Here is a 23826-nt window from a genome sequence, read left to right as displayed (position 1 = left end):
TTGGAATTTGGAAGAAATGTTGTCCGTAGTTTATGGAATAAAATCAAACAATGTTCATTTTACTCAAACATATACGTATAAATAGCAAAATCAGAGAAACTGATTTAGAAACTGAAGTGGCCTCTTAATTTTTTTTCCAGAGCTAAAATGGCTAAAATTGCAATAAAGATGCAGAGCTTTCAGACCTCAAATAGTGCAGAGAAAACAAGTTCATATTCATAAAGTTTTGAGAGTTTATAAATCAATATTTGGTGGAATAACAATCACAGTTTTAATGCATCTTCACATGTTCTCCTCCACCAGTCTTACACACTGCTTTTGGATAACTTTATGCCTTTACTACTGGTGCAAAATTTCAAGCAGTTTAGCTTGGTTTGATGGCTTGTGATCATCCATTTTCCTATTGATAATATTGCAAAGAAAAACATAATTTTTAAGTAGTCTCTTATTTTTGTTTTGTTCCAGAGCTGTACATCTGTATGTGTACCTTCTCAGACTAGCAGCTGGGCTGAACTGCGCATGCGCAGGGTGGTCCTCCACTCACTCACATGACTGAATATTTCTTCCTGGTGCTGAGAGCGGTCTGCGGCCATGAGAGCAAAACAAACCGGAGCAGCGGGACTGTGTGAGCGGAGTTTATCCAGGTTATAGATTTAAAACACCGAGAATACTGCTCCTGAGGGTCCGGGGGAAGAAGCACTGGAGCCGGTCTGAGCACTGTAGCAGCCCCGCGCCGCCTGGAGCTCAGTAAATACAGCTGTGTGTGTTTGTTCATCATCATCCTCCTCGTCCTCAGGCCCTCAGTGCTTTAATCTCTGCTGCTCTTAACGCTGTTCTTTACTGGAAACATGATCCCTCAGCGCTCAAAACAGCCCCTGCCCGCCGCTCTCACCCTCCTCCTGCTGCTGGGTAAGTCTGAGACACACTGTGTAAAAGCTAGAGAGCTGAAAAGTCTCTTTTTTTCATTTCGTTTACTTCTTTAGCTCATTAGTTATTAGCCTCAGAATCTCAGAATATCAGAAATGCTCCTGTTATATAAGCTAAGCTAAGTAAGAGTTTTGGACTGACCACTGAAGCTAAGCCTCTATGATTAGTAGTCATGTTATTTTGAAGCACATTTGCCAGGTGTAATGTTGCAAAAACTGGGTCTGTCATGTGGTAATGATGAGCACTGCCAAAAAGGCTTTTTTTTTTTTTTTTACTATGGGAGTGTTTGCCCTGCCTTTGCCTTGTAATAGATATTTTGATTATGCACCATATATCTATAATTTGCTGATGCACGCCTTGTCTGTAGCTGACATTAATATTTTAGGTGTTCTGTATTTTGTTTTTGTTTTATTAAATTAATAGTAAACTTAATCATTCATTAACATCAACCCCCTCCCCCCCCAAAAAAAACAAAACAAAACAAAACATAAAAACAGGAAATATAGGTAGAGTGTTTCCCCTGCCTTTTCCTTTTCATGGATCTTTTTGATTTTGCACCATTATATTAGCTAGGTTACTTTGAAATCAATAAAACATTAAATAGAAAAGTTTAGCAAAAAGGTTAGCAATGATTTGCAGATGCACACCTTTTCTGTAGCTGACATTAATACTGTTTAGGTTGTATGTAATTTTTTAGTTTCATTTTTAGTTAAATTCATATTAAACTTCAACTTATAAAAAACTTAAACAGGAAATATAGGTACTGTTTTTTCCAAAATGTTAGCATAATTAAGGCTCTTTATTATTGGAAGCTTTTCTAAGGCCTTTCATTATGGCAGTGTTTGCCCTACCTTTCCCTTCTTATGGATCTTTGATTGTGCCTCATATAATTGTCTAGATTAGCTATAATTTTGAATATGCACTGTAGGTTGTATTTCATTTTTAAGTCTTATCAAATTTATATTAAACTTAACCATTCATTAACATTAACCCAAATAAACTAAAAAGTAAATCTAGGGATTGGTTTTCCAAGATTTTAGCACAATGTAGGCTTTTTATTATTGGAGTGTTGGCCCTGTCTTTCCCTTGTCATGTATCATTTGATTGTACACCATATAGTTAGCTAGGTTAGCTATAATTTGAAGATGCACACCTTTTCTGTAGCTGACATTAAAACTTTAGGTTGTGTGTCATTTTTTAGTTTTATTAAATTCATTATAAACGTTTACTATTCATTAACATCAACCCAAAAAAAACTTCAAACAGGAAATCAAAAAGTAGGGATTCTTCAACAATTTAGCATAATGTAGGGCTTAAATTGTGATTTTGATATGTGGTTTGATGTGAAATGGGCTCTTCTATTAAAGATACTTGCTGAGTCACATGTAACTTGAAATCTTCACATGTGATGGAGACAGTAAACACTGAAAGCTATATGACAGGACAGGAAATTTGGTATGCATATGATGCCTAAGACTGATATGTTTAGAATAGTTTTGAACTGTTGTACCAGACTCCATGTTAACAAGTACAAACTCAACTCGTCTCTAACCACTTTTAGACAGCCTGCCACTGTTATAGTTAATTTAATTATATTTATAATATTTTGTTATATTTATTTATTTATTTTAAGATTTTTGGTTATGTTTATGATCTTTTTAAAAATTTTTGTTGCCTTTTTTAATCTTGCTTTGTTTTAGCTCTGTTCTAACCTTGAAAAATGATGATTCCAATACTAATAATATTGTCATTACAGCTGTAACGCTACATCCAAGCTTGTCCAATGATGTGCCGACCACCACATCTCCTCCACCTCCCCCCTCACCCCCCGGCAAACCCCAGCGAGGGGACTACAATGTTACCAACAACGGCACTGCCTGCCTGATGGCAAGCATGGGACTGCAGCTCAACATTACCTACATGTCTCTCACTCAGGGCAAGGTATACACACACACACACACACACACTTATCAGCTCCCTGTTTTAATAACTTAACTTCATCAATATTTCATCAGCAATGCAGTGAGATTTTCACATGCTCACCTGATCATAGCAGTACCAGTATCCTGCACTGCTGGGAAAAACCCATCATCTGACTGAAAGAATGTGGTATGTGATGGTAATGAAGTTGTTCTTCTGGTTTCTATATGTCTGTTCAAGGGTTAGATGATCATCTGTATGTAGAGCATTGCATATTACTATAACCTGGCAGTCTGAAGTTTAGTCATGTGGTGCAACAAGAGCTAGCTACTTACATCATCCTATTATATATATATAGTATATGTCCTGCAGTGGGTTTTATCTATACGTTTTATTGTTTTTTTGTTTGTTTTTCTGCAGGCCGTCCAAGAGATCATAAACCTGCAACCAAACCTGACCAAGCACTCTGGATCCTGTGAAGCTGACAGTGCCACCCTCAAACTCACAGAAGACAACACTAACCTGACTTTCATATTCTCTTTGGTCAGCTGAGTTCCACTATATATTACAAAATATTGTTGTCTAAACACTTTTCACACCTTCTCTATCCTTCTCTTGGCCAGACATGATGTCATCTTTCTGTTTCACTTTAGGCTGTTCTTTTAAAATAATAGTAAAAGTAGAACTCCTCCACAAAACACACATAACCAGTGTATACTGGATCATTTTGCTGGTAATCTAATCCTTTTAAATGTTTCCTCTTGGGCCTACGTTTCTAAATTAATGCAGCTAGTAAGTGATGCCATGCCTGAAAATTTTTAAAAGTGAATATTAATCCTTGGGACATTTCTGCACTCTAAACAATTAGGATGCTATTTTTAATGATACGCTAAGTAATGTGTGAGGGGAAAAATGCATATACAATGGAAACTACACTTAAATCCACTGTGAAAATGTACTGAAGTTGTTAAAACAGATTACCAGTGGTAAAACCTGCCAAAACACTGCCTTTCCAAAAGAGCAATTTCAACAAGCCTGATTGAGCATCAGTTATGTACTAATGCAAAATAATTATTATTATGCATTAAAAGAATAAGATTAAACAATAAGTAGACATGTTTCCCATGGTAACTTTTTTAGTATTTTTACTGGCTTTACTTAAGAGTTTTTATTATTATTTCCTGAATCTCTCTTGTCCTTCTGCTCACGTTTCCTATGTTTTATCTTTCAGAATTCTACATCTAACAAGTATCGCCTCAGTGGGCTGGAGCTCTCAGCCAAGTCATCAGACATGGCTCGTAAGTTATTGCTGTGGTTAACTAGAAAAAATAATTGTCGTTGGAAGTTAACTGCATTGATCTGGGTTACCTCTGTTTTTTCACAGAGCCTCTTTCAGTCAGTAACACCAGTCTGGATTACCTGCAGGGAACTGTGGGGTTCTCCTACATGTGTCGTGATGAACAGTCCTTAAAAGTTGGGCAGAATTTCTCCCTCAGTACCTTCCAGCTTCAGGTGCAGCCGTTTAATGTCACTGGAAATCAGTTCGGAGCAGGTAGTTTTTTTTTTTTTTTATATATTTTTTCATGGTTCTCTCAAACTGTAGTTGTTGTTTTTCTTCATCACCATTTGCTTTGAAAACCAGCTTTTGCATTAAATATTTACATATAAAGGCCTTGTCTAAAATTTAACGCACTATTATTACCCTGATATGCTAAAAGTCATAGTATAGCAGTGTATAAATCCATTGTGAAGCATTACCTGAAGGTACAGCTTGGTAAATGCCCACACCTGTAAAAGTTGTGGTCTGTGTTTAAGCTAGGCCTGTTACTTATTGTTTAATAAATAATTTGAGGCAGTTTTTGACACGGATTTAATGATGGTATATTATTAGGGATATTAAGACATTCCAATTGGATTTTATATATACTGACTATCTGAATTAGAATTTATTGGCCATGTATGGTTTCACATAAAAGAAATGCTTTTTTTTTGTTAAAAAGATCCAGTACATAAGAAATCCTTATGGTTAAAATAAAATAGAAATCAAATAAATTTAAACAAAGCTGTATTTAAACAAAGATATACTGCCTTATTTAGGTTAAGTGGCTCTTCTTACTAAATAAGCAAAAACGTTTTTTTTAGCTCACGTCCACATGTTTTATGATAAATTAATAACGTATCAATTGTGAAAGGCCTAGTTCAAGCTATAATTTTGTATGGTTGTGTGGCGCACAGACATATTTATTTTTTAATAGTTTTAATAGTGCATTTAATAGTGCATAGTCATAGCACATAGTACATGTCTGTCCAGAATTGATTATGTAAACAGACAAACGTTTCTGGAGGAAAATCACCAGAAGGGTTATTTAGCTTGTGCATTTGACATTGCAAAAGTCACAGGACATGATGAGTAATTCCTGGTAATTGATTTTTGTCCATGTATATAGTCCTGAAAATGGTTATTTGACTCGGAACAAAAGTGAAACTGTGAAACATTTGTTAAAAAAATGTTAGATAAAGACTTCTCCTTTTTACTCTCTTCCTCAGCTGAAGAATGTGCGCTGGATGAAGATAACATGTTGATCCCCATCATCGTGGGAGCCGCCCTGGCTGGCCTGGTGCTGGTGGTGCTGTTGGCCTACCTGATTGGGAGGAAGAGGAGTCATGCTGGATACCAGACCATCTGAACCTGCTCACGTGAGCTTCCAAGCCAGAAGGTGCAGCTGCCTCCGCCTCCGCCTCCACCACCACCACCACCACCACCACCACCACTACTACTACTACTACTACTACTACATCATCTACCACCACCTTGTGGACTCAAAACGCACAACACCTAAACCTGCTCATTTTAACCCGCCCTGCTCATTCCTACGCTGCCATTCCCTTGATTGCCTGAGGTGGCTCTGTGTCTTCTGGACTTTGAGTTGTATAAACGTTGGAAAATAGTGTAAGAATATAATAATAATGATAATAATAATAATAATCCTGTGCCACTGAGACTTTCTGAAGTGGGTGACATTTAGCATCACTACAAGGTTGTTATAGCTTGCATATCTCATATATCAGATAAACCATAGCCTGACTGAAAACTGACTCTCAGTATAGAATCTCCTGTTAAAGTGTGGCTTAGTTGAAAGAAGCTAGATTTAACCCAGGCTTGGATCACTCGACTGCAGTAAAGTTACGGTTAAGGCTTCTACAGGTCAAAAACGTCTGATTAAAGAACGTACTGTTGGGTGTAGGAGGATTATTTAGGGACAATAGCTGCTATAGCTTTGGTTGTTTTATTTTTTATTTTTTTTCAGCACATCTAAAAGGGAGTACGTAACGCTTGTCTTGCTCCTAACCTCATGATCTATGCTGGAAATGATGATGGTAGGTGTTAGTTTAGAGTCTGGTGTTCTTTTTTGTTTTTTTTTTGTTTCCAAGTAAAATTCCACAGCCAGCCTTGGTCACTGCATATTATGGTATGCCTGTTGATGATGTGAAGGAGAGCTGTTAAAAAAATACTAAAGCCCTCCCAAAATGGTCAGCTCCCTCCTCCTTAGCCCTGCACTTAAATATGTTACATTCTAGATTAAATTGTAAGTAATGGGGGGTTTTCTTTCTAATCCTGCTATTATTGCGTCTAAAACAATGAAAACATCATAGGATCATATTGAGCATGAGAATAAAAAATAATAATAATAAAAAGATGTACAAAACAGTGAGGGCATTTACATGCACTTAGAAATCCATTCACTATTGGATTACTGCAGTTATCTGATTATTTAAGTAGTTCAGAGAACCGGTAGATAAAAATAAATCAGATTTAGGAAAACGAGAGATAAAGAGAGCTCAGTTTTAGCTCAGATTTCTCATAACCCTTTTCTAACATTGTGAATGGACTCCATTCCAGATTGTGCACCTAATTTTGAACCATTTGGTGCATTTCAACAAAAATAAATAGGTTCTGCATCCGAAAATAGTAGGTTTTCTTTTAGTGCAAACTGAGGGCCGTTGTGTTAAACTCTCTCTCTTGATACCGTATTCTGTGACATATTCTCAATTCCGCTAAAACTGGTGTAAAACAGACTGGTTTGCCGAAAAGCACCAAGGTTCTTATGAGCCTGAATGAAACCAGTTCCAGAATCAGAGTTATTTTGGTCAAAAATGGTCAAAAATCAGTCTGTGCATAAGTGAAAACAGACCCTGGTGCTTAAAATAAGCAAACTGCATTTAACACAGCACCCACCACAAGATGGCGACAAAAGACCTCCACAGTGTCAATGAAATCTATGGATCTTCTTTCTGATATATGTTCAGATTGAGGCTCATTTTGTTTAAAAAAAAAAAAAAAAAGGAAAGAAAAAATGCCACATGAAGATTGGGTTATACTTCTTTTTCTCTGAGTTTATTGGCTGGGGCAAATCAAAAAATCCGATTTTATGCCTGACTCACATAAACTCTTGAGTTTTCCCATTATATAAACTGTGAGGTTATCAGCAGTAATCGGATTTATAAAGTGCATGTAAACACACTCAGTAACTTATAGGGGTGGGCAATATAGTCTAAAATATTCTAAATATTCTAAACATATAATATCATAATACTGGAAGGCATTTTTTAGGACATGCACATAATATAATATGTTATAGTATTTTATATAATTTGAGGGCTATTGAACTACAACAGAGAAAAAAGCCTGGTGCATTAATGGTACATTTACAAAACATTTTGTCATAAAAATGTGATTACAGTGATTTTTATTCAATGTTTATGTAATTCCGCTTTCTTTATAATAAGTTATGCAGTTAGACAGTGTTCAAAAATGCACACTAAGCCATGATTTATCTCAAAAAGGATCAAATCATCTTATTGCCCACCACTTATGACTTGAATTTGGCATGTGAGTCAGCTTGTCTGTTAATAAAAAAATATATATAAAATATTTACTTGTTACAGTACGACCCGATGTTTGCAAACAAATGTATTTATTAATATTGATCATTTGTAACAAACACTCTGATACGTACATACATAAATACACACATACATTTTTGCAGCTTAATGTTAATCATCAGACCTGCTTACCCCCCATCCAGCATGTTATGGATTTGTGCACACTGAGGGATATGATGATTGGATAAGTGGTTACAGGACTATACAGAAGTTTTTGGATTCTGTATTGTGCTAAATGAGGGTTTGTTATACACTAATATGAAGCAGGATTGGTTTGATTTTTGATTCATTGAGAGGGACAAGTATCATTTAACGCTACTTTACAGCCTGAGAGGGGTGACAAATATGTAAATTGAGTTACTGTTACAAAGGACGCACTGAATATATGAAAGGAGTGTTATAATCTGCTTTTGCTGGTGTGTTACTGTGTGTTCTCTCTGACAGCTGTGTCCCTGCTTTGGGGCAGAAAATGAGAATGATGTGTTGCAATCCACTGCTAATAGTTCTCATTATTGTTTTAATAGAGAATGTGTCCATTTCTTAATGTAATGACAAATAAAAGGGAAGAATGGAGTTTGATTTGTGTGATGGCGTTTTTATTATTTTAATTATTGGTTGCATGTAAAAGACAGCAAATTTGTCAAAATTAAATCTAAGCTGTTCATGATAAATTAACATAGTGAGAGCTGAAATTAATTTAACACTATAAGCTTTGTAATTAGTTTTTTCCTCTTTAATTCACAGAAAGAATTAAAAAAGGTACACTTTTTTATCAAATTTTTGGGTTGTGGTTTTTCTATTTTTCCTTTGTAATACATGCAAATTTTTTAGTAACCGAGTGACACAAAGTATTACTCAGCTATAGCCTAGGATTTACATTTAGAGACCAATGTAGTGTTAGGAGTCTTGCCCGAGGACTCTTATTGGTGTAGCACAGCATTCAGTCACCCAGACCTGGAATTGAACCCCAGTCTCCCACATGGTAGCTCACTGGCAGGCAGTGGTATTATCCACTGCACCACACCACACCTGTGCTTATAACTCGGAGTGGAATGATACATAGTAATTATTATTGTATACATCATTTTACATTATTTTATATTGTACATATAATTACGTTTTTTTATATGATTGCAGTATCTTATGATCCGCAGTATAAATAATGTGTAACTCATTAATCTTACATTTAAATGAGTTTCTATTTTCATTTTAGTAGAGATCTCAACATTATAAACGTACAACATTTGAAGCAAACCCTCTAGTCTAAATACATTAATACCAACTTATCAATACAGTCAAATTTGTTGTGTTGTTACATCCCTATCCCATTCACTATAATGTAATATATGTAACATGATAACATGGAGAAAGGAAATGGAATGACCTGTTGTTTTTTTTATCTCAGTTAGTGTCCAGACTCCTGAGCTTGTATAGTGCGTCGACACGACTCCCTGAGTTTAGTGATGGTGGACATGGAGAGGCTCCCAGGTTCTGTAAATATTCTCTGAGATGAGATAAAAATAATTAGACTTTACTGACCATACTGAATAAATATACCACATAATAAATGACAAACAATTATTTAAATTACGTATAACGGGGAAGTAAGGAGAAGAAAGAAAGATAAAGGGGAGAAACACTTAATTCTGTGTTGGGTTTGTACATTTATTTTTTCGGCAATTATTGCTGTACTCTTATACTGGATATTGTTTAGGCTTTTTCTATCATTAGATTTGTCCTGTTTCTTTACTTCCCTGAATTATAATTATTGTTTTCTCTTTTCTCACTCCTTCAATAAAAAAAACACATATATATATATATATATATATATATATATATATATATATATATATATATATATATATGTTGACAATGACAAATATATATATATATATATAAAATAATAATTATTTAAATTATATCAATCAATCAATCAACCTTTATTTAAACTCGGAGTGGCCCTCATTTACAATGTAACTGAGTAATTAAATAGGGAAGGGATTGACAAAACAAAAAAATTATAAAGTAAATAAATAATAATAAAAAATTAATAAGATATATAAGATATTTAAAAAATATATAAAACAAATATAGTAATACAAATATGTAAAAAAAAGTAATAAAACTAATAAAAATGCAGCTACAGATAAATAAATAAATAAATAAAATTAAACACATAAAAGAGTAAAATATAAATAAACAACAACTAAAAACAATAATAGAAAAAGAAAAATACAATAAAATAAATGTGAAAAAACAGCTAAAACAAACCAAAATTTAAAACAGGTTAACTAAAAAAAAAAAAAAAAAAAAATACTAGAGACTATGAGTTAGGAGTTAGCTAGTAGAGATGCATCCGCACAACCATCCTGCTTTCAATAAATAAATCATCTGATATTGGTGCAATATTTTCAGAATTTATAGATGTTATAGCTGTGCATTCCTTACTATTAATAAATAACTAAGATTAAGGTTAGAGCATATCAGGATATTTAATTTTCTTACCTGCATGAAAGTGTGGCAGTCTTCCACAAATTCTCCCCGGGTGACCTGTTTGTAATGCTCACAGATGTCAGGGAGGCTCTGGGCTTTCTGAATGAGGTTCTGATGGTGGCGGATCAGCGTGAGGGCCACACGGAACAGGATCTTTGATCCCTCATAGAACAGGCAATCCCATATTCTCAGCACTGTCTGACAAGACATTACGTACAACACAGGGTATACAGGTCTTCATTTAAGTTACAACATTTAGTGTACACTGTCTGTTTTAGGTTTTATGTTATATATAAATATATATATATAAACACAATTATATGCTCTTTAAATTCAAACCAGTCCTGAGATGGCCTGCATTTATTACTTCCAACACACCTGTATCAGGTATTCAGTGTATATGTTATTAATGCCTTGCTACAGCAGTGTTAGGAGCAAGAATACAGCAAATATGGAAACAGTCTCTGAAGCTTGAGGACCAGTTTCAGAACCTACTGAATGTGTTACGCTGTTTTCACACATTTAGTTAATTAATTAAGTGTAAACTTAAAGTGTTTTCTCCATAGTTTGGTTTGTTTTCACACAGGGAATAGTACATGCACACCAAAAGCATCACAACAAACTATGGGAGAACATTCTCTCTGCTTATTAAGTACGAAATTAAATACAAGAAGAAGGTTCTGTGTTCTGGACTAGTGTTCTAGTGCATATATCTTTTTTATACCATTTTCTTCCCACTTTACAATGCCAATTAGTAGTGATTCCCCAATCACCAGTGATGCCCCAACACCAGGAGGGTGAAGACTAGCACATGCCTACTCCGATACATGTGAAGTCAGACTCCGCCTCTTTTTGAACTGTTGCTGATGCTGTGTTACCGAGTATCATCACAGCGCCTGATCATCACAGCATCACTGTCTGATTTAAACAAACTAAAACATGCTGATGTGAAAACACTATATTATTACACAATATTTTACTATTAAAGTCATACTAAAAGTCATTTTGCTTGTTTTATGTGTCTTTTTCTCACCTCCATGGGAAGGACGTCAATGTAAAGGCAAAGAAACCACCGGGAGACCACCAACGTCCACATCACATTGTGTTGAGTCATGACTCGCCAAACAGCGGGCACCTTAACCCTCACCAGCTCTCCCAGCACCTCCTGATCCGTCTTCAGGCCCAGCATGGCAGGAGTGTAGTAATCTGTAACACAGAGCAGAGCTCATCTCTTCATCTTCTCGTTTTGATTACACATTTCCTCTCAATTTAACCTCAAATCAACCTCAAACACTGTGCAAACTGTTTTAGCTTGAGTTTGATGGTTTAGCTGATCTATGAGCATAATCAACCCAAACCATGCAAGACTGGTCCTGAGCTGGATTTTTTTTAGTTGGGTTTTTCCACACACATGCTGTAAACCATATCAAATTGGTAAGTAATCTTAAAGTTACTTGTGTGTGAGGGGTTTTGATGGTGTTGTATAATGTTATCCCTATACAATTATACAGTTATTATACACTTAGCCCTAAACAATGACAAATCATGCATTGCGATGCTGAAAACAGCAGCCATATTTAATTACTTAATTTTGTAATTCAAAATAATGTTGTTATATGAAAAAGCCAGTGTTAAAATGAGCAAACATAATATTGTTGTTGTCCATTTAAAAAAATAGATAGTTTTGGTTCACTACATAAATTAAAAACACAAACTGTTTCTTACACTGTGTCAAAATGCATTGATGAATGAACCAATAGAAATTCTCCATAATTAACTGAAATAAATGAGTTTTTACATTAACTTTCATTGAAAATTAAGAATGGTTTTATCTCTCTCTGTTTGATCACTTGTGTATATAATCTTTGCATTTCCGTTCTTGTGATCTGTGGTTATTTTACTACATATACAAACACAATATACAATGCTGATTTAGTTTTACTTCTGATCTAACAAGCAACGTTTTCACTTGTAATAAAAGAAAAAAGTAAAAACACACACTGACCAGGTAAGATTCTGCCCACCAGAGCATCCATTAACCAGAAGGACTTCTCTTCATCATTGGTTATGATAAGGAGGTATCCCGCAATAAAGTTCATTCCCTGAAAAAGGAAAAAAATATATTAACTTTACTTTCATTTTAGTACTGAAATGCTGAGCAGATCTGTGGTGGAACAGGTTAAGTCGAAGTATTGACTAATCAAATAACAAATAAAAACCAAAAGCCCCGGGTAAGTTTACTGAATACACAACGCAAAAGATCTACAGCTGATTACAGATTAAATGAATGTAAATGGATTCTTCACTCTGGGTGTTTTAAAGTAAGAAACATGCAGTATCTCTCTTTTCTCTGATATGAAAACCAGCGCAGTACCTGACAGTAACCAACATCCTTGTTGTGCTGTCCGTACGCCAGGAGCACGTTATACAGAGCCGTCTGTAAACACATCTGGGAGGAGTCTCGAAAGTGGATGTTATCTGGGAAGGTTCTGTTCAGGTCTGAAAAAAAGGAAATTAAACCTTTAGAACATTTAGATCAAATCTGATTCCTAATCTTTCTCAATTTTAGATTGTTCCTGAGGAGAACATCATTTAAAACAACAACAGGAGCTCAAAATGTTCATTTGCTAATTCGTCCCATTCGTCCTGCAAACACATCTTAAGGTGTGTCATGTTAATCCATGTCATCTGCTGGTGTTGGTCCACTGTGTTTTATTATCAAGTCTAAAGTCAGTGCAGTGTGGAAAATCTTACAGCACTTCATGCTTCCCTCTGCTGATATCTTTAAGCAGATTTCATTTTTCAGCAGGACTTGGCACACTGCCCACACTGCCAAAAGTACCAATTGCCTGCGCCATATTTGAATTTTTAGTGTTGCGAGTGACAAATATGTTCAGTAATTTGACATGAGCGACGCTGTATGACAGTCCGAAGAAAAGACTAGCATGATAGAATATTTTGTATTTTATCCCCTAGTTTGACATGTTCCACGATGTGCTTCCTGACTAATAGACACAAATGTCAGATTCTTTGCTCCTCCTCCTTCGTGATGACCTATGAACTTACACAAGTATGTGGACATTAATTGGTCGGTGACTAATGTGTAGCGTTGCCAGTTCCCCGAGTAAGACAAGAAAAGAATATGACTGCTTACTATGACATAGTGAACATTGTGATAGATGTCGAAAAATGTTGTGTAGTCTGAACGTCTCTATTAATGCTGCGTTGCAGAAGTGCAGAACCCCCCATACTATATCAGACCAAGGCTTTTGGACTTGCTGCTGATAACAGTTTGGATGGCTCCTTTTTTTCTTAGTTTCAGAGCTTTGTTTCACTTAATGAAGTCTTTCTTTGCTACTCTAGACCACACATGACATTACTGGTAGTCATGGGGCCAAATTCATGTTTACCTGCTCCAGAGAGGTCTGTCCTGTTCGCAGAAATTCTCTGCAAGAACTTAACAAGCAGTGTGTGTATGTGCCTTTGCACATTAGTGTCAGCATTATGTGAAACTTGAGGCTCACAGCCTCAAGAAGCTGAGGCTGAAAGGACAAGACTGACCGGTGCGTATAGTCTCCTCCAGCTTCTGGTCATGGCGAGCCTTCAGAAGAGAAGCGTAGTATCCAGGGTTCATCTGCAGATGTTGCTGAGCTCCACTGGCTGCCATCCAGATCAGAGGCCGATGCTCATTAGGCACTCCTTTTCTCACGTACCGCTTCACTGCCAACCACACACACGTGTACACACACACACACACACACACACACACACACACACACACACACACACACACACACACATGAACACTCATTAATAAGAATAATATGAGTTCAATGTGTTTGTTTGGAGTGTTTGAGGATGTATCTCACCCACCTTTTAGATTCTTATCCACCTTGTTGTCCTCTTTTAAGAGTTTGGACCACTTTTCTGCTCTTCTTGTGAGCACAGTTACATACTCAGACACCTCCTCATGGTTAACATCTTCAGAACACTCAAATCCATACTGGTCTACTCTGGTTTGTGAGAGGAGACAAACATTTTAAAATGTTAATTGTTATCATAATTAAATGTGATACTTATATTACAGTAATTGTATTACTTAAGTATGAGTAGTATGAGTGTGAATATGAATTATCTTTCATTGAAATGCATGTAAGCGTTTGGGCACTCCATGGTCAAATCATCTGTTATTATGATATGCTAAGTGAGTAAAAGACACTTTATGATATGTAGTTGCACTATAAAGCACCGACTGGGATATGACAGCAACCACTTAGCAACCACCTAGCAACACCACGGCAAACAGTATGTTACTACTTTGCAACACTATTGCAACCACCTGGGATACCACAGCAAGGACTCAAACAATAAATAACAACCTCCTGACAACACCTGAGCAACAACCTGAGACATCATAGCAACCACCTGGGATACCACATCAACTGTTTACTACCCACACCCTTGTAAACACCAGGGACCACATAGCAACATCACTGCAACCACTTAGCAACACAAAAAACAATCACTTGGGATACCACAGAAACCACATAGCAAAGCCATAGCAAAAATGTAGAAAACACATGGATACAATAAAGATACCACTTAACAATAACTTAGCAACCACTTGACAACACGTAAGCAACCACCCGAAACACTATAGCAACTATACTGGATACACTTGCAACCACTTAGTAACACCATGCTAACATGAAAACCACCTGGAACCACAAAATACCAGCCTAGCAACTGCCTGGATCTGAAATCCACTTTACCTGCTCAATTATTTCAGTTGTACCAATTTTCTTGCTAAAAGCTTCTAGTTCTGTAAGATTTTTAAACCATTTTACATTAATTAACTTTTTTGAGGTCTATCAACAGATTTCCAACAATATTTAGGTTGGGTGATGGTGAGAACCTTGGCAAAACTTCATCCTGCAGCTCACGAGGTAGTCTATTGTGGATTATTGTGTAGGATTAATATTCTTCTGTAGAAGCCATCCTCTTTTCGGCTTCAGCTTCTTTACAGGTGATTTGACGTCCTTTCTATTCCTTTCTAAACTGACCTTATTATATTACAGTGTTAATCCCTTAATCCCTCAATCAGAACGGAACACAGAAGGCCAACGATTAACATGAAAAGGGCAATAAAAGAGGAATTAGGCTGTCATTTAAATCCACAACAAGCAAGCAGTGACCTCTTGGTCATGAACACACACACACTTGTACACACGTGTATCACCTGACATACACCTGACAGCTGACATACAGGTGTTTCAGGGCTTAGTTTTCAGCTCTGATGTAGGATAAGAACAGGATATTAATAATGATTAATCTTGTATAAGTATAAGTATATATATAGCTTACCTCTGACAGTCTTTTTCATTAGACATTTCGCCTTCAGGAGCTTCATGCCCACCCAAGAGACTCATCTCCGCTCAGCCTGGACTCTCTACAGCTTCATTATACTGAAGCTCTGTCCTCAGGCTGCTGCTTTCTCTGTGACTTATTACACAAACCCCGCCCTTTACCTGGATTTACAACCTGGATTTACAGCCCTTGTTCAAATATGTACATGGAGAAGCAGGTGCATGGAAATTGTGCGTAATTAAACAGGTTAAATGTATTGGGATGCCTCAGAAATAAAAAGAATTAAAAATAGTTAATGCTGCTTTTGTTGTAATAAGTGGCTGTTGGAGCACTGCTGTGAGGATTTGATTGCCTTGATCCACCTCCTTATGCCACCATATACTATGGGTTCCACTGTCTTCATATCTCAGTTCTGGGGGGCTTTATACTCCCTTTTCCCATGCTTGGTGTTAGACAAGCTATGTCAGCAATGGATGCAACTTAAAGTTGATGAAATCTTTCATTTAAAGGGGTGTTCACATTAGGAAATATGGGGTCAGGTTCCTGAAAAGGGATTAACTCTGGTCTTGGACTGCACTGCATTTTAAAACGTTCTCATTTTCATGTGATCAAGTGATCTGTAAATGCACCCTGCAATAGGGTCCCAACACCCCTAAAAATAGGAGAAACAAGTCTTACATTTTAGTAATGTTTAAATCACAGAAACTAAAAATGAATATTTTAACAACAATAAAATACAGCAGCTGTCCCAAAATTCCTATTTTTAATTATTTATATTAACCCATATAATAGAGAATGCAGCTGCTACTCTGGGAGGAATGTTTGATAGATACATATCTAAACATGTGTTTATGTACCCAGATATATTGCCTTTTTAAATTTTATTTATAGTAAATAATGACATTAACATATATACATTTTACATATAAATATGTACAGTATGTATATTAAAAAAGAAGTCCTACATCTTCAGATTTTATCCTAGAACTGAACTGGTGTGTTTTAATAAATTATTGTCTATTAAACTGAAAAGACAGCTTTTATCAGCAGGTGGAGCTACAGGCTCAGGATTCGAACAGTGTACACATGTAAATGTCTCTTTTGGACAGCCAATTTAATTCATTATTAAAACTGCATGTCTAAGGATAGTTAATTTAAACATGTTTAATGAGTAGTCCAGCACAACACCAGCGTCTGCTCAGAACTATTACCATTCAAAACAGCATGCTTATCTGTGTTAAAAAATATGTTATAGGTGTCTGATAGTCAAAGCTATCTATACTAGCGTTAGCATCATCACCAGCATCCCATGCTTCATAATGACCCACCTGGGGCCCTAGGCAGCTGTCTAACCTTTGCTTAGTGCACAGTGCGCTCCTGACTAATAGGTTATTTATGAAATATTAATTATCACATTCATAAACTGTATATTTGACCTGAAAAAATGGGGGTTTCGAATTCCACATGCCACTTTTGCATAGAAAGTTTGACCCAAAAATCTGTAAAACTGAATCTAAGCCTGATGATATCAGTCAGGAAAATTTTATTTGGGACAAAATAACTCAAAAAGTATTATTAGGTAATCATAATTTAATTGAAACTTTTGTGGCTTCAACTTTCTTCTGCATCAAACTGTATAATTAGTACTAATGTAAAAAAAAAAAAACCAATATGTACAACAATGTATTTGTGTTAAAAAATATTATCGAAATTTAGAATTTTTTTTAAGCATATTTTGTATTTAAAACATATTGTCAAATGAATGCTAACTTCTGACTTGTCCAGAATCTATCAGTTAATATGTAAGCTCTTAACCAATGAATTGTTTGCTAATTATTGCGTCTCGTTTTTAAACAATATATGATTTTTTAATATTATATATATTTTTAAAATGTATTATTTTTTACAATACTAAAATAGTACAGTATAATATAATAATAATATTTAGTTTATTTTTTTCCCAGGCAGTTTACTGCCTAATTTTGTACACTGGGTTTTGTACCATTTTCGGTTATTGACTGGACCTAAAGAGATTAAATTGCAAAAATGGGACAAAGGACAAAAAATGGGAGTGTTCTAAAACTTTTGACCGGTAGTGTAGCAGAAGAGCAAAAATAACAGAACAGAGAAGAGAGTGATATAAAGATATAATGATATAATCTATGGCTAATGTAAAAGCAACTCATAATCTATGAGAATGTGAGTAATAAAAAACACATATGAAGCCAATAGAAGCTGTGTAGAAATGTAATCAGAATGAGAGACTAATAATACAGACCAGGGAACCTGTCTTTCTCTCACACTCAGAGCAAATGATAGATATGAATGGATTTATAATGGGTGTAATCTGTTTAATGGGTTATAATGGTTTATAATGGTTTGTAAATGAGTCTATGATGTCATTAAATTCAGACTGGCCCTTTAAGAACTCGATGTTCATCTCAGCCAATCAGCGAGGAGCAGTGTCGTTTGCGGAAGTAGTAGCTCGGTGTGTTTTTGTAGAGCTGTAAACCTGCAGTAAAATACAAATATTAACCTTATTTTAGATAAATAACCGAAAGTTTAACATGTAGAAATGACCACAGCACTTGCAGCTTATTTTAGCGCTTGAAAAGCCTCAGTCTGGGATCGGGATTTGATTTCTGTGTTGGATTTTGTAGCGGAGAAGAGGAGAAGAGGAGAGTTAGACAACCCTAAATCTGATTAATGATAATAATGGAGCTGTCGACTGGTGAGTTTTATTAAATAATAGAAGCTTTAAACACGTTTTATTTTATATTAGCTCATATATCAATTCATTTCTGTCCTGAGTTAGCTAAACCCTTTCTTCTCCAGTAAGTTTGTTTATCTATGCCAAGAAAACTTCCTCATGGTGAAATGTTTAGCCTAAAATGATACAAGTGATACTATTAAACTATTAGATTAAACTTTTAATATAAAAAAAACTCTAATTCAAGCTCTCTATAATAGCTATTTTACTAGTAAAAACGTACAGTAGATACGTACAGTATTTCAGGTATCAGCTATGAAATGTTTGCTAGTAATAATATCAGATCTATAACTACATATTATTATACAGCTCTTTGATTTTACCAAATTAATATCCTCTTAAATATAATAAAGAGGAAGATGGATGATCACAAGCCATGAAAGCAAACTGAACTGCTTGTCTTTTTGCACCAGGAGTAAAGGCATAAAGTTATCCAAAAGCAGTGTGTAAGACTGGTGAAGGAGAACATGCCAAGATGCATAAAAACTGATTAAAAACCAGGGTTCTAAAACCAAATATTGATTGAAACCCAAATCCACTCACAGACAGATGATCTTAGACGATTGAAAGGGTTTAACCTGCTAATTCATAGTACTCTTTCATTCCAGATGTGGATGCTGTGGTCGGGAACATTGGAAAGCTGCCATCAGAAGTGTTTTCGGAGACAGTAAGAACTAAACATATTTATTCTGCTTTTTTTTTTTATAATGTCTTTTAGATGCAGCGTTTTTTGTATTTAAGTAATTAAATCCTAAATCTCTTTAAGCCTGTTTGGCAATATGATATATTATTATTTAGGCTACAGATATGATGACAATCTTTTTTATTTCTCCAGTGTCATGAGATTCTGCTTCATCTTCAAGGAAAGACCAGTGCGGTAGACTTGGTGGAAAACTGTAATGTAAGTTTTTTTGTCCTATATATATTTGGTTTCGCAAAATTGCACAATATTGACTGTGTGTTTGTGACTGTTGTCTCTTTTTGAAATAGAAATTTCAAAGAGCAGGAGTAAACCTTGACTGGAAATCAGCCCAGGATGTTATAAGGCTGTTGTCATTTCATTTTAGGTAAAGTACATCTGTCTTTATTTTTACTAAATTAAATTGTGTTATTTCTCCATACAGTTATGTCATCCTTACCTTTACTAACTTTCTTAGGAGACAAATTTTGGATGTCTGTTATTTGAAGTCATGTGGAAAATGATGTTCTGGGTTCCCATTTGTCCTGGAAAATCTGAAAATTCAAAGATTTGTTGAAAAATGAAAAAACATTCTGGAAAGGTTTAGCTGTATAGTCACAGAGATTTTTTTAGCATCTAATGCTTTATTAGTGTTTATATTGCTGTACTGGCTTGTCACAATAACTGTAACCTATTGTGTATCACAATAAAAAAAATTAAATGCTTTAAAAAAGGTCCTGGAAAATGTTTTGCTAAAAATAGTTAAAACCATGAATCCTGCGACCTTCATAGTGAGAAGGTTGTGCTGTCACAGTGCTTTAATTTCTGGGTCAAAGGTAATGCTGTGTTTGAGTATAGTCATATTGTGTAAATGTAATCACTGACCAGCAGATTATGATGGAGTGTAGACCCATCTTGCTGATATAAGGAATAAAGAAGTTTTTCCTTTTTCTGTAATTTCTTGCAGGTCAGCTGCGAAGAGCAAACTCACTGCTGATCACCTGATCACTAGATTAGGTGAGGCCAGCTCTAAATGGACCAAACCGGCTTTACAAGTGGTGCACCAGCTGTGGACTGAAAATGCTTCTTTTGTACAAGCTCACCAGGAGGCCCAGGCCATGGCCAGCATTGGACAGGTGAGTTATATCCTCAGAATACTCTTATAAAATGGAGAGTTCTGGTTTAAAAAACGTAGTGGAACTGTAAATTCCACTTTAAACTATTTTATATTAAGGGGTGAGCAATATGACAGTATTTTATTGCATTGGGATAGATTTTGTTATTACAATAAACAATATACTTTTTTGAAATCTGCAGTTGGTCAGTGCTTAAAAAACACTTGTCATCTTCATATTTCATGAAAAACAGTAATACAAATAATTGAACTAAATATGATATGGTGTATTTCTTTAAAATGTGTCACTACTGATGCATGTCAGAATATCAAGATTTATATTGTCTTTCAAGAAAGAAAAAATGAGTCTTTAATTATATTTAATATAATATTTTGTCATATTGTCAACCCCTATGCGACATACATGCTTGTGACAACATTTGATACTTGTATCATGTATTGAGGCTCCAGTTTATTAAAAAGGATGCTCTGCTATTAATAGAATTTATTTTTTTCCTCTGTAGCTGAAGCAGCTAAACAATAAAACACCATGGAAGAAAATGTGTCTATTGCAGTTCTCATACATAATAAATTGCTTTATGGAAAAGCACCTGAAATGCAGATGGCAAAAAATAATTGGTGTATCAGGAGCATCAATTATTTATTAAAGTTATTTAATGCACCAAGTTATTTTTTTACTTGGTGCACTTTGCCTTGACGGTAACTCTACTGCAGTTATTTTATGACGTACTAGTTTGCGTAAGTGTTTAAATGTTTTAGTTTTATTTATAGTATATTTAAATTGTATTTATAATGTGTGTAACACCACTTTCTGTTTTCAGCTGGTGGATATACAGTGGAAGCTGGGCATGGCTGTGAGCTCTGACACATGTCGCTTCCTCAACTCCCCATACATCTCAGTCCTGATGAAAATCGCAGACACATCTGGAGAAATCACTTATAAATCATTTGAGATGACCGTTCTTCAATTCAAGGTTTGTCATAATTATTTCTAATACTTCACATTTATTAGCAATAAGTGCTAAATGCTGAACATGTATTCATTTTTCTGCTTTTTTCCATTTCAGAACTTCTTCAAACAGTTCAAGGAAATGGCGTCTGTTTTGGAGACTGTGTAGAAATTCCGCTCCAATTTTCCAGTATTTTTATTGTATGTTTTCTTTGTATGTAGAATACTTCAGTATTTACTAATTGTTTACATTCAAGCTGTTTTGTTATTTATTTGTGCCTTTTAACAACCCCTCAGTGGGAAACTAATCCATGCCATAATGCACTTTGTTTTGCATGCTTTTTTTAGAGCATTGAATAAAGAGCTTTGAATAGAACTACTGTTTACTTTATATAATGTCAACTTTACACAAAAAGGCCATTTTCAACCTGACCAAACTGATGTTGCTTGCATTTATAACACAATTATGCAATCATAATTGATCTAAGTCAGATTAAAATGGTATCATGTGATTTGGAAGCCTCTTTATGTTTTCTCTAAAAATGATGTTTTCTCTTTTAACAGAAATATTTATTTGAAAAATCCATCTGATTTGTGTATGGGACTTTTGGCATAAATTCTTTAGTGTATCAGAGGTTTCCCTCTTCTGTGAAACTTCAAATTATAGTCCAGTCTCCACATTGCGGGGGTTAGTTATAACACAGCTACAGTTAGGTCTCTCCAAATGAACAATAAGAGAAGTGCATATAATAAGAAATAAGGTATCCATAGATTCTTCAAGAGCATACAATATAACTTACGTAAATTATATCTTTTCAGTAATCATATGGATTTCGACATTTGGATACAATTTTTTTTATAATTTTACAGAATAACTGATTTTGTTGTATTAGTTCTCCAGACTTCTGATGGTTAATGTTACAACTAACCCTTGAGTCATTCTGTAATTTCTTTACAAATGTCATATATTTTATCTATTAATTGCATGCTATGCTTCATTCATTTTACATTTATTTAAGTATTATAAAACATACATTAATTTTGTTTAAATATTGTATTATCTTAATTTATTAGCCTCATAAAAATGCATTTAAGCTCTTTCCACCAAAGCCAAAATCAAAACATGTATTATTTCTATATAAAATAACTTAAAAAACACTCAGTAACTGCATTCTGACAGAGACGACCATACGTACAAAACTTGTGTTGAGCACAAGTGGAATTTGGGCACCTTTACACAAACACATGCACAAGTGAGCACATCTGCACAGAGTGCTTTATCCACCAAGTCAACATTGTCCTGTGGGAATTTAATAAAGCCAGTAATGGTGCTGTTATAAGTTCTGTATGTTATTTACCATGCTCATCTTATTGTTACATTCAACATGTCTGTTCTAACTCTTTTTAATAGAGGTTAGCTAAGTAAGTGAACATAAATGGTAAAAGAATGATGTGATTTGGTGATATTTTGATTGTGGCAGTCCAGACGTGTGGACCTGGAGAAGCTCTTCTGCAGTGTGGTAGGCCACAAGGCCACAGGGTGGCTCTGATGGGGTTACATGTGCTGCATATTTTATCTATTTCTGGGACGGAGAGAGCTTGCATCTATGGCATCTTGTTACAAGCGGGCCAGTAGCAGCATTCAGCGCTAACTGTATTAGCATGTGTATGTGCTCTCTGTGTTCTGAGTATAGAGAACACCTGGCTGCTTCTGGGAAACAAACCTACAAAGCTGAGATGTCACGTGACAGTTTGTTCAAATAAAAGTAATTTAAGTCTTTGAGCACTGACTTTTTACAGTATTAAGAATGGAAACCAGTGGTTGCGATTCCTAGAAGTCAAAGAGGCATGTAAAGTATGTTATTATTCAAAACCACAAGTGATCATACACGTTATCAGAGTTTTCATATTTACTGCTGCCTCACTTTCCATGAACTAATACTGAAAAAATACGTTTTAAGCTAAAGACCATTTATTCCTTAAATACATCTGAAGCAGAGTTTGGCTATGCAACAGACAGATGTATCTGCTGGATGAGAATGTCAGACAGTTCACAGCAGGATTAGCCAGCAGACTTTGTTTGATGGGGGGATCTGTGGCAAGTCAGAAGATGAGAGATATGTTAGTACTTTCAATAAATGCATTTTGTACTTCTGTCGCAGTTTTATTTATTTATATTTTGTCATTTACAGTGCTTTGCAAAAGTATTCAGTATTCATACCCCTTGAGCTTTTTCACATTTTGTCACTATGCAACCACAAATTAAATGTATTTTATGGCGATTTTAAATAATAGACCAAAAAAAAGTAGCATATTATTGATGAATATGTTTTGTATAGCCCATAGACCTATTTTAATTCGTGTAAAAAGAGGTATAAAATACCATTTTTAAGCAAAGCATACATTTTTCAGAATAAAACCTTTGGTTTTAGTTAAAAAAAATATTTTTGCTCAGTAATGCGGAACATGTACGGACACACCCCACAAAGACTGGACTACAAAGCCCAACTTTTGTTTATGTACGTGTGTGTGTGTGTGTGTACGTGTGTGGAGGGAGGGGCATGTTTAGTCACGTGCGGTGGGAGGAGCCAGTCCTCCCTTTGCCTGTCCACATGCGCTCAGGTTCACGCCCCCTTCTCTGG

The 23826-nt window shown here is 35.3% G+C and overlaps 3 protein-coding genes across 3 annotated transcripts; 2 read left to right on the top strand and 1 right to left on the bottom strand.

Moving 5' to 3' along the window:
• Positions 1-547: 547 nt before the first annotated feature.
• On the top strand, positions 548-8370 carry lamp1b (lysosomal associated membrane protein 1b). The gene is made up of 6 exons (XM_007227789.4): positions 548-909; positions 2684-2868; positions 3268-3390; positions 4079-4145; positions 4232-4399; positions 5395-8370. The coding sequence occupies exons 1-6, from the start codon at positions 849-851 to the stop codon at positions 5532-5534; spliced, it is 744 nt and encodes a 247-aa protein (XP_007227851.3). The 5' UTR covers positions 548-848; the 3' UTR covers positions 5535-8370.
• grtp1b (growth hormone regulated TBC protein 1b) lies at positions 8242-15752 on the bottom strand. The gene is made up of 8 exons (XM_007227790.4): positions 15649-15752; positions 14158-14297; positions 13846-14004; positions 12659-12783; positions 12290-12386; positions 11318-11490; positions 10297-10482; positions 8242-9295 (listed from the first exon to the last, which is right to left on the bottom strand). Exons 1-8 carry the CDS (start codon positions 15711-15713, stop codon positions 9197-9199), a joined length of 1044 nt encoding a protein of 347 aa, XP_007227852.3. The 5' UTR covers positions 15714-15752; the 3' UTR covers positions 8242-9196.
• Positions 15753-18107: 2355 nt separating this feature from the next.
• On the top strand, positions 18108-21560 carry commd6 (COMM domain containing 6). The gene is made up of 7 exons (XM_007227788.4): positions 18108-18382; positions 19030-19088; positions 19257-19322; positions 19412-19488; positions 20068-20236; positions 21057-21209; positions 21303-21560. The coding sequence occupies exons 1-7, from the start codon at positions 18358-18360 to the stop codon at positions 21351-21353; spliced, it is 600 nt and encodes a 199-aa protein (XP_007227850.2). The 5' UTR covers positions 18108-18357; the 3' UTR covers positions 21354-21560.
• Positions 21561-23826: the final 2266 nt, after the last annotated feature.

The sequence above is a fragment of the Astyanax mexicanus genome, chromosome 11, assembly GCF_023375975.1.
Source record: "Astyanax mexicanus isolate ESR-SI-001 chromosome 11, AstMex3_surface, whole genome shotgun sequence".
Lineage (NCBI taxonomy): Eukaryota > Metazoa > Chordata > Actinopteri > Characiformes > Acestrorhamphidae > Astyanax > Astyanax mexicanus.
The sequence above is the reverse complement of the archived record's forward strand: the minus strand, read 5'-3'. Positions and strand labels throughout refer to the sequence as shown.